Raw genomic sequence first — 12,209 nt, forward strand, 5'->3', positions numbered from 1 at the left:
GCTTTACATTTGTCCCAGCTCGAGACTTTATGTGTGGCTGGGATAAATAGAAAGCTAGGTTTTTTTGAATCTGACAAATGACTTAGTTAGCATTTAATTATGCAGGCAGGAAAAACAGCAACCAATGGGTCAAAATAAGGTTTTGTGCAGAGCCTTGTAAAAGGGTTTCACCTTTTGCTCATGTGCAGTTTGGATTAAAAATATTACTTGGGAAGGGTTGTATGTTATTCAATCAATAAAACATGATTGAAGATACTGAAGATGCAAAGAGATATTAATTATAGAAAAAAAGACATCCACAACTGTAAGTAAAGATGAACCTAGTCCAGGTAGTAAACACAAGTAAGCCCAAAATTATTCCTACCCCTTGAAGACTTAGAGATACAATGATTTTTCACTGAGCAAAAAACTCAGTTTCTAAAAGAGGGGTGGGAGTGAGGGGGTTACGTTATCCTATGAATTCATTGGTTGTGACTTTGGTCTTCTTAGGCAATGTGACTCACCTAAATATGAAATATTATGAAGCCAGCTGAAACCATAAAAAGGAAAAAAAACAACAACTATGAGCCATCTTCTGCTGACAGATATGATTTATAGAAGTCAGCTAGCAACATTTCCATATTGTAGAATGTGAACAACTTCCTCAAATAAATGTCAGGTACAAAAATAAAATCTGAAAGAAATCTGAAAACATATGAAATAATGATGGGGAAAAATTACTTGCACTCCTAGAGTTTAAATCAACAAAAATCTAATTTTCTTCTGACAAGCAGAGTACACTCTAAAAGGCATTACCTATTCTTACTTAAATTATGTTTGTATGCTTTACTTAAGTCTCACTAAACTGTTTAGTCAACTCAAGTAATGTGAGTAAAGTAAATATTTGGACTGAGGAAGGTACAAGACTAAGATATTTTGAGTACGGTAAACTGGATTTGAATATTTTTGTTACTGGAGTGAATGCGTCAACTCAGAAGTGCACATTCGCAATAAAGTGCGGGAAGCTTCCAGAATGTTTGTGGCCTTGTAAGTTGGCTAAAAGTGAGTTATTTAGTATGTTTTCATGTGACATATATTCCCAGTGTTGTAGTACTCGAAATTCTATAAAGTTTTAATCTATAGGCTATCTTGTTGCGCACACATGCACATGAGTCTTCTTCATGCCTTCCGTGTGAAGAAGATTAAGGGTTAGGGGCACCTTGACACCCTAAACTTAACCCTTTCACACCTCTTCACCTACCATAAACTGTACTGTTTATGTAAGTTAGACTAACTTGATGTATTAGAGTTAAGAAGAGGATAATTTACTTGCCATTTCTAAGTTGAAACAACTTCACTAAACTAAATTAAATTAACTTCACTCGATTAAGTTCATACAACAAGATCTTAAGTACACTGAACAAGTATATATTAAGTAAACAAAACATAAGAATAGTAGTTAAGCTTACTTATATTTTTCAAGGCAATCGGTTTCCAAGATTTTTTTAAGTAAAGTCAACTTGTCAAATATTAGAGTGTATGCAAAAAATTCCACATCACTGGATTATGTGACTGTTAGCATTCTTTTGAAACTGTCAAAAGACAGATCATGAAAAAGGGTACTGCAATGAAATTTGCCATTATTGTATTTAAGTTGGCAGAAGGAAGGATCCCAGTATCTTGCAAGTAATCACAGGTGAAAAGATTCACATGGAATAGACACAATAATGATTAAATATCTAACATGTTATCTTATAGCAAACATATTGGTGAGATCTATCCTTACCTGTTATGGAATTTTCTTCTTTTAAAAATTCTTAATATTACTGTAAGCTGTATTTTTTTCTGACTTTCATTACTTGCATTAACTTAAAATTAACACTAATTTGAAGATCCTTGTTTCAGCACCATGGGAACAGGAAGATGTAGGTGAATGAGATACTCTAAATATACCCACTGAAGCATTAAAACATAACTTTAAACTCCTGTTTAATTATTTAAAAAAAAATAATTTCATGACATGCCAATCTTTAACACACCACTGAAGAGGGGACAAAAATGTTTTAAGAAAAAGGTGAACACTTAGAGCTGTAAGCAGAGGAAGTAAGAGGAACTGAGAAATACACCGACATGAACACGCAGAGGAAAAAGGACTGTTAAAGACAGGCAGGTTACAGAAATAGAGGAGGAGGAGCAGGAAGAAAAGGTGAGGAGGAAAAGAAGTTAGCAGCAGAAAAGGTCTGACACATGAGAATTAATCTGAAAAGTCGAACAGATGAGCAGCCTCTGTTAAAAACAGAGGCTGATGAAGAAGATGATTTGGGGAAGCTAGCAAATCACAGTAAAGACAGCTCATAGGATGTCAGAATGCATCCATAAATGTACATTTACAAATGGAGATTTTTGAAAAATTCTAAAGAAAGAAAGAAAGAAAACAGCATATAAAAAAAATTTGAAGAAGTGGTAATAAAAACTCTAGTCAAACAAAGAATTTTGGTAGTGGCAAACAAAATAGCAAAAATAAAACTGCAGAACATCACTAACGTGATATTCCACACTTTTGGTGTTAGTGATAGAAGCGACAGCTTATACTCTGAAACATCAATCATACTGCAGCAAAGCAATAAACCCGTGCTGCAAAATTTTCCAAAACACATGCAAAGCTAGATACAAGAAACAAAAACCAATCACACTGAAACTATTATAACCACATGATTAAAGCTGGGTAACTTTCACAAAATTGTGTAAAAGAAAAAAAAATATATATATATATAAAAGTTACTTCAGCTTTAAGGTTAGAAAATTCATAATTCAGCACACCCTTCTTCAATGCCTTTGAAAACCCCAAGTTTACAAGAGATGTCAAACATCTGAAAAACTAATTGCCACATTCATAATCTCAAAGAAAAATCTCTCACAAAGTATAAACTGTCTAAATATAAGTGGCTGGTAAGCATTACCTTCAAACCATCAATGATGGAGGACCTCTTTAAACATATCAGTTTGTGGGAACGTAATGGATTTTAAATAAAATCATGTCATCCAAAAAAGCTTGCCTGTTTAAACTACGTGCTAACATTCTGAAAGAAAAAATAAATTAAAAAGCTATCATATCGAATCTATTTTGTAACCCCACCAACCTTTTACTGGTGTCTGTGGATGTTAAAACTTTAAAACAGGTTCACTTCTAAGATATCTTGGAGAAAGGAGTTAAGGAGAAAGCATGCATATTGTTGAAAAAAGAAAGTTTCAAACTTGTAGAAAACAGACCATGTTTTACAACTACAGCCATTATGTTTCAGTCGAGAACCTACCATAACTGAGATGTGAAGCAGATGCATGTGCTCGTGCAGTGCATGAGCTGGCTCCCGAGCTGTGGGCTGTGTCGTCTGTGCCAAGAGTTCAGGCTCAGTCATGGAGACGTGGAAGTACAGCGTCCCATTTTCCAACCACTGTTGCTTCCAGTGCACCTGAGAAATCTCCTCTCCCGTACCTGACATCTCTGAAAATCAAAAATGAGAAAGAAAAAGAAAAACAGTTTTTCATATAAAAAATGTAATAGATATAACTGAAAAAATAGAGGAAACATGCAAATTGTAATAAAATAAAAAAAAAACATTAAGGCTTTGGCATAGGTCTACATTTTTTTCTAAATAATAGAACAATTTTTAATACGGCTGAGGTTCAGGTTCCGATTTTTAACGTCAGCCTGTTTTGTCCATTCCAATGTTGTTTTTCTGCTTGTTGGGATCTTACATATGTCCAAGTTTCAACCATTCAGCTGTTGCAAAATACATCAGCATGATGCTTCCACTTCCATCCTTAACAATTGGTTCAGTATTCTTAGCTTCTAAAGTCTCATCTTTACTCTTACAAATATTGTGGCCAGATAGCTGAGTCTTTGTCTCATCTGACTACAACAGTTCTACATGACTTGCCCATGTAGGTAGCAACTATTTGTTGCTCAAAATTGAAGGTGTTCCTTTTGAAAAAGGAGCTTCTTTTTTAATTAGTACCCTCTCTGCACATTACAATTTAAAACTGATGTTTCTGCAGAGAGCGACACAGTTTGACAAATTTATAATAGGCTGGAGTCTTGGTGGTGTGTTATTCAACATTCTAACTAATTTTCTTTTATGTGAGAGTAACAGCAGGAAGCAAACCAAGTTATATTAGCTCTACCGTAGGAGTCAAATATCTGTCCAGAGTTATGCTAGGTCCTTGTTGTGGGCTCAATGATTCTATTTTGTTCTCTCATCATTGAAGTCGGAAGCTGTATGAACAATTCACCATCACAAAAAAGTTCTAAAAGCCCAAAATTAACCATTTTCATGGCAATGTGTTTTGAATGGAACTCCAACTGTTTCATAAATTAGTTTTTGAGTCATGTAACCATTTCTTTTCAACACATCGCAACAGATGGTACACTTCACTCAGACAGAATAGGTGCTGGACTAAACAACAACATATAAAAACTAATTCTTTTAGCAATCCTACATTTTACCATTTGAAAACCCACCTCCAGGGCAATGCTGGGCATTGGGCTTTCAACGTAAAAGGGCAAAAGACACAGCAAGGTAAAAAGCAACAAAAACGAAGAAAAAGTCTGTAAATTGATGTGGCAATACAAAAAAGGAACACTTTTTTTTAAAAAGTTGAAAACAGAGCAAGGGAGATCACCAGTTTATCTCATTGTGGATCGTGGCAGAAGTATCCAATACTATCAAGTGGGAGTGGTTGTTCAGTAGAGGAGTACTAAGAAGCCTCAGGGAGTCTAAGATTGCAAAATGTGATACAGTATATGTCATGTAGTGGGGAGGGGACAAGGGCATAGACATTCGTTGACATCTCTTATCAGTGGCAGGTACCGAATGACAAATGGCTTGTGGTGCAGCTGGTTATTAACCTGCTGATTCTAGGTCAGAGGACACAGGCTGCAGAGGAGAGCTACATGAGTTGTGCTCAATAGTAGCAGTGGCCTTAAGGTGCAGAGTGGGAGCAAAGAAGACTTTGACTCTGAATTAAAGTACAGTAATACCTCTCAAAACTAAATAACTAAAATATTTTGTTTTAAATATTTTCATTTTATTCCCTTTTCTTACTTAAACTTTTTCTACATGCTGCATGACATTTATTTAAAGGAATAAAGCAGGTAATTTTATGATTAAACAGCAGATCACTATAATGTGAAACTGCAACTTCTATGTTGCTTTTAGCATACAATGCCCTTTTTTGCAATTGTTAAGATCAATATCTTAGCCTTGTCCTTTTTAAACATAAAATCCTAAAAATGTTTTTCAAACATGATGGGACCTCGTTCTGTTGTATGAAAATGTTGGAATCACTATTGATTTTGCAAATGTAAGATGTAACAGTTATTTTACTTAAATTTTTGCAAAATTTTTGAGCCTACTGAGTTTCACTGTAGACAAATAGAGCAGCATAACCACAGACCGTGTGTAATAAAACAATTTTCAGTATATCAAATAAAGTGCTCTACACGGTTTGTGAACACAAGACCGTAACTCTGTTGTAAACTATGCTTTTCTAACATAATTATTACAACAGTATTAGCTATGTGTTTATCCTTTATTGTGTAAATTAGCTTTTTTTTCTTTTACAAATAAGCACTTTCATGAATGGCATTAATGCTTTTCTCATGCAGTAACTTGGACCACTTTTTCTACCTGAGAAACTTAAGCCACCTCAACACAAACATATTTTCATACTGGGAGAATTCAACTCTGAATTTTTGAATTGTGAATTATGAAACAAATACCTATAAAAATTGTGAAAAATAAACCAAAAACTTTTCCTTATGAATGGGGATTTTACAAAATACTGGAGTGATATATTCATTTGGATTTCAGTCCGTCTCTAGAAAGAATGTCCAATATATTTACATGTATAAATGCTTAAAAAAATGATTGATTTTAACCAGTAATTGTTTAATCACATGTACCTGAACAATAATCTTGTCTCTCAGAGAGTTCTGAATATATCAAAACAACTTCACTCCTTTCATTGTCCTAGAAAATGCCCTATGCTTTTGCTGACTACAGGTTATGATAATATTATGTAGAGTGCAGAATTCTCAAATGCCATAACTGCTGGGCGATTATTGAGCTCTTTATGAGTAATCTGTGGGTTGAAGATATGCTACTTCACCTTTACCCTTGACAGGAGATAAAGCTTTGTCTGCTGGGCCAATAGTGCTGTGCCTCCCGCCATCTGTTCATGTGGTAAATACTGCATATCATGCAAAAAAAAAGATGGATTAAACCTTGCCAAACCATATATATACTGCATATATATATATAAAGTGTTTCTTCTCTAACCTAAAAAAAAAACCTTTTTTTTGAAAGATGGTGGGGCAGTATTATTTTTTTGGTTTTATTGTTCCACGGTATGACTGTTATGTAGATGAGTAAGCATGCTATTTTAAGAAAGAACAGTATCAGTGTTTATGAGCATATGGCGTGAGTGTGTGTACTTGTTCTTCTCTTTGTGCTACAAGGTTCATCATTGGGCATGGATCCAGATGTTATTTATGAAACATAGGCATATGGTCCTGGGGGTTTACTATTACTTTGCATGAAAAGCTATAGATGTGTGTATGCTTAGAAATGTGCACACATTAGTAAACATGACTGATACTGATAAGCAACAACATCAGCAATGCCCAAATGCACAATGAGCCCAAGTGCAGCCCAAATGACTTGTAATAATATCCATTACATTGGGAAAAAATTATATATTTGCACACTAAAATAAATTTTCTGAAGTCGATTCATTTGCCAGGGCTTGTTAGTCACTTGTTGTCATGTTTCTCCAATCGAAGACTACTATGTGTCAATTTAGGAATTTGTTGATGGTACTAAGTTTGAAACCCTTACAGGAAGACAGATATCGCGACTTCTGGTATTACGCAAGCTTCACATAAAAGACCGTATTGCTCCAACTCCTCTCAACAGGTTCAAAGCCCCAACCAGAGAGTCTGCCTTTGGCTTTATTCAGAATAGGAGCAATGGCAATCTTAAAGTTGCAAAATTTCCCTAAAAAAAGTAAATAGGAATAAGAAAAAGTTGTACTTTCGGGTCGTGTTGCACATAAAAAAAACAAACAAACAAAAAAAAAACTATTGCAGTGGTGTTTTCTATCTGCATCTTCTGAGCACCCATTCCAGGTTCTAATAAAGGTTGAGACCCCACTGCACTCAGTAATTAAGCTACTGGCTGAGCAGTATGCTGTTGGTCTTCCTGCGTTAAAGGATGAGAGATCAGCAGACCCGTTTTGCTAACCTGACATAGTGCACATATGCACAGTGACTTTAGTTTTCCACAATCAGAATAGCATGACCCGAAGCGTTTACATGCAGGCCATTCAGATAATCAACTGGCATGAAATCGCTTACTCATTTGCATTACAAATTCACTCCATATGAGCTGAATCCTATTGGGGCATTTACATGACACATTTTTATTCACATCGGTCGATTCTTTTCCGATTACTGATGTCCAAGTAAACATACCTAGTGACAAAACAATGAACCCTTCAACCACATATCCCAACCAACGCAAACGCACCGGAATTGACAAGCAGATGACATGCAGTAGTTGTACAAATTTTGTCTTTTTTTGATGGGCTCAATGACACAGTTACTTTATTAATCTCTCCCACTGCATCCATCACAATTACATGCAGATAATCAATTGTGATGTCATTTAGCAGCTTCTTTCAAGGACTTCCTGTAGGACAGCCAGTAGCTTACTGAGGGGTTGGCAGCAGTGATGACAATTTAATCTTTAACCTATTTTAAACAATTAGTCTTAAAAGGTTTGATTTTCTGTCTTCAATCCATTCATACTCATAAATGCTTACGGTCTATTTGAAAGTGGTTGCTGAAACTTAAAATTAAAATCCCATTTAAAATTAGTTGTTTTTTAATCTTTGCTAAAGAAATTGTGTTATATGGAGAATCAGAGCAATATGTGACATCGTAAGTCACAGAAAAGCTGAAAGGTGTGGGATTTACTGCGCAGTGAAACAAAGACAACACAGATGTCTATATATATAGGGAAAACAAAACAAGAAATCCAACAGGATGAAAGGAGTTGACACAGCTGGCATCTATCACATATATACAAACCAACATTGACTATTCTCCCAACATGGTCTCACAACTATTCACCAACCCAAGCAACACATCAGATGGACAGATATATCAATGACATGTGGCAACTTTAAAAGTTTTCTTACTATGCTCTGCCCTGTTACAGCTTAGAAGTCTGAAACTCACCAGCTGTCATTTAGAACTAAAAAAAAGTGCTTCAACTGAGAGGGCAAATGTCCGAAAATGAAGACTAGCTGCTTTTTTTTCCTGAGCTCTTACGAGCATGTTGTGATATATGTGCTAAAGTCAACAGCTATACCAATTTTTTCATAATTTGAAAGATACATTATGCCTGACACAGTTACTTAGCTTTATTATAAAAACAACATTGAGATGTTTACAATTCAGCTCCCAATCATATCATTATGCATTTAATAAAATGACCAATATTGACCATTATTAACTAGGCCCACTTGCAACATGAATGCATAAATAAATTCACTAAAGAACTTAACAAAAAAAAAAATTCTCTACATTATGACATTTGTTTTAGATGTGAAAAACTTCATAAAAAGTACTTTGTAAAAAAATCTGGTTTCTATAAGCTAAAGGAAGATGAATACCTTTCCAAACATACATAGACATACATACCAGATGAAAGCTACAACAGAAGTAAAAAAACATTCAAGTTAAATTAGTGTTTTGTACACAGAAACACAGTCCTGTCCATGAGCTAAAACTTGCTCTTAAATTTGATAGAAATGGGCTACTGTCTACTTCAAACAAGAAGCTGTGAAGACCCATGGCTCATTAGTAAATATAGTTGAATCATCATACACCAGTGAACTTCAAGTCTTATGAAAACCTATTTCTTAGGGGAATTAAAAACATACCACCCTCTCTTTGTTAATGATGATACAACTCGCATACTCTTGAAGCTCACCAGGCACATTTAAACCATGAAGAACATCACATGAATTTTAAAAGAAGACTGTGTTTTAACACAGCTGTACATCTTGGCTTTATGGGTGACTCAGTGTCTCACTTTAAATCAACATCACACTATCCGTGCACACAATATTAATATTGCAAAAGACCGTTTATATATTTTTAAACTATTGTGAGCTAACACTTTCAATGCCAGTGAAATGATCAGCTTGCATCACTGAGAAAAATATATTAATTTAAAGCAATATGTACAAGTAATATCACCACTGTATGTTACACACATACTGCCCCTAACCACAGTTGTTTGTTTGGGTGTGCATGAGCTATAATTGCACAACTGTATCCCTCTGAGCAAACATAAAATATGGAAACATATTAAAGAAGACACAAATGACCAGCATGCTAGAGTTTTATGCTTTATGGTTTTACAAGGCCAGGGCAACAGTTTTTCCAAAGTTTTCTACCTTTAAACCAAAATTCTGGATGAAAAACTGATACTATAAATGTCTGAATCTGATGTATAAAATGGAGGAAGAGCTGAAATCGCTGACATAAGGGACTGAATCTGTGTCCAAATGTTCAGCTGATGGGACACCTGACAGAGTGCTGTCTCTTCAATAATGGTTCCAATGTGCTGGTTCAGCTCAGATAACCCTGAGCTAGCGAGCTCTCATCTTGAGCGTACAAAGCTTTTTTTCTATACGTTTTTAAATTGCCTTCTATTCCCTATGACAACTATTTATTCTCTTATTTTACCTATGTGATGTTTCACATTTTTGTGAAAAATTATCATTTTTGTGATAAAAGAATTAACTGAATATAAAGCAACTTACCAACAATCTCTTTTCATTCTACCTAGTACAGATCAATATGACAGGTTTCCTGAGTTTACATTTTCTTTGAGATAATCGAGACAACTACATTTCCCAGGCTTATTTCGGTCCATCATAATAAAAGGTTGTTTTGAACTTGATGAACTTCTTCAAACTGTCATATGTGTTACACACATGACACATATTTACACATATATAGCTTTCAGCTAATAAATTCTTAGTTGCCAAAAATCTAAATATTACATAAAACTGGGTCCAAATATGTTGAGTGTAAGGAAAATGGTCGTAGGAAAATATGCAGCCACAACAGGGATAACTACAGCATTGAAGATCTTGTCAAGCCAAATCCATCCAAGAATTTGGGAGATCTTAACAAGGAGTGGATTGAGCCTGGAGTCAGCACATTCAGAGCAAATACACAGAAGAAGAATCCTATACATGGGCTACAAATATCAAATTCTTTGTAGTAAACTCTGGCAAAATTCTTTTCAAATATAGCTTTTTGCAAAACATTCTTTACTTTTTTGCTGTCTCTAATTTTAGCCATTGCTTGATGTTTCCCCTAATACTCCATTTTCAGTGCTTAATCAGAAATGCTCCGTCTAATTCTAACCTTACTGCTGCATTCATATTAATGTATTTTTTTGCTTTGAACAGGAGCTACTTCTTCCATGAGGTGCAACCACTCAGAAATGTATATTCAACAAGACAAGCTTTACCAGCACCAAAGAGTTTGAGTATAAACACAACACGGCAGATGAAACCTCTATTTCTAAACATATGCTGCCTCATGAAAGAGGAGCATGACACGTACAGGAAAAAAAAATAGATAAACTGTTGCTTTTAAGCATGTTTACCACCACTAAGGATCTGCTGAAATACAGTCAGCTTAATCTTAGCATTACTACATGTCTGCATGCTGATTACTCCTAACAAGATTTTACAATAATTTCTCATAATATAATTTCAATCTGCAGGGACCCAAAACTTTAAAAACATTTAAATGAATAAAAACAACAACTGCCCCCACATAGATCATCAAAATAAAATAAAAAATATATATTTTGCAAGAAATGTATTGTCTGACATTAGTCAATGTTCACATCAATCAATGAGTGTTACACTGCAAACCCCAAGCTTACAGCTTTGTTACTAATTAGCTGTTGCCCACATAATGAAATAAAACATTTAAAAAACTGTTTTTTCCCCCCAAAATTCTCTGTTGAGTCTTGCAGATCAAGTCCACATCTCCTCCTTTATCTGTCCTGACTAACACTACGCTTCCAATGAGGGATTTTAATTGCCGTCTCTGGTTCAGCTGAGATCCTCTCTATAAACAGTACTGTGATTAATGTTTCTGCTCCTTATTTGCTTTCAGTTCATACAGGCTGCTCTGCCTACTCAGATGTTTGTCTGCACTTTAAAGAAATATTTTCACTCCAACAGTCCCATTAATGGTCTCTGCCCAGCTGCAGCTCAGATCTGTACAGGATTATGCTCATTATCAATGGATGCAACAACAGAATTGCCTCCAGAAATCATGAAACTCTTAGAAGTGCTCTGTACCACCAGCTGTCCCAACTGAGAGCCCTTTGTGATTTGTCTGCCCTCTAAAACTTAGAGGTTAATGATAACCCATAAAATACTGGAGATTCATGTGCATGCATGCATGAAGAAATCTCGTTAACTGTGTATGTTTTGGAGGTGACTTCATCCAGCATAATGACAGGTGATAGAAAGTTACCCAAACATATAAGAAGTACATGAAAAGCAGCGTTGTACCTGGCTTGTTCTTAGTCTATAAGGTATTCTTCTATATTAATCTGGTGTGAACTGTAAAATATTGTGAGTGTTTGTGGGTGTCCACTGTAAAAATATGCTTCATCACTTCTGCCCTGCTTTGAGCTTTCTGCGCTTTAAGACAGCATTTACAGTCACACCTCATTAAATGGACACCTCATTAAAGTACACCTCCTGCATTCAATTATCTATATTGAAATTCATCTACAATTATCTAACTACCGGTACTTACATTTTGCTCATTAAACACTGCTTAGCTAGTATATAACATTTAGACAGATATTATTTTTTTCGGGTCATGAATTGGGCAAATCTGACCAAATTTCCAGTCATTTCTGCTCTGGCCACTTTCTAATGAAGGTTCAGAGGAGACAAACAAAAACACCTAGTAAAAATGCCTAAAAAACAGTTAATGACTGTATGTCTGGCCAAAACTGTGCAAAAACCAATCCCCGAGTTTAATTGCTTATTTTTATTTCTAAAGAAGTTTGGATTAAGAATTTGTTGATATTTTCTGATAAAATCATGGTGTATTT

General features: G+C 35.1%; 1 protein-coding gene across 1 annotated transcript in view; it reads right to left on the reverse strand.

Moving 5' to 3' along the window:
* The window catches only part of astn2 (astrotactin 2), a 276,226-nt gene that overhangs the window by 230,401 nt on the left and 33,616 nt on the right, over nt 1-12,209 (reverse strand). Inside the window, exon 2 of the mRNA XM_028025024.1 lies at nt 3,294-3,481. Coding sequence (XP_027880825.1) covers nt 3,294-3,481 — 188 coding nt within the window. The remainder of the gene's footprint in view (nt 1-3,293; nt 3,482-12,209) is intronic.

This window comes from Xiphophorus couchianus, chromosome 8 (genome assembly GCF_001444195.1).
Source record: "Xiphophorus couchianus chromosome 8, X_couchianus-1.0, whole genome shotgun sequence".
Classification (NCBI taxonomy): domain Eukaryota; kingdom Metazoa; phylum Chordata; class Actinopteri; order Cyprinodontiformes; family Poeciliidae; genus Xiphophorus; species Xiphophorus couchianus.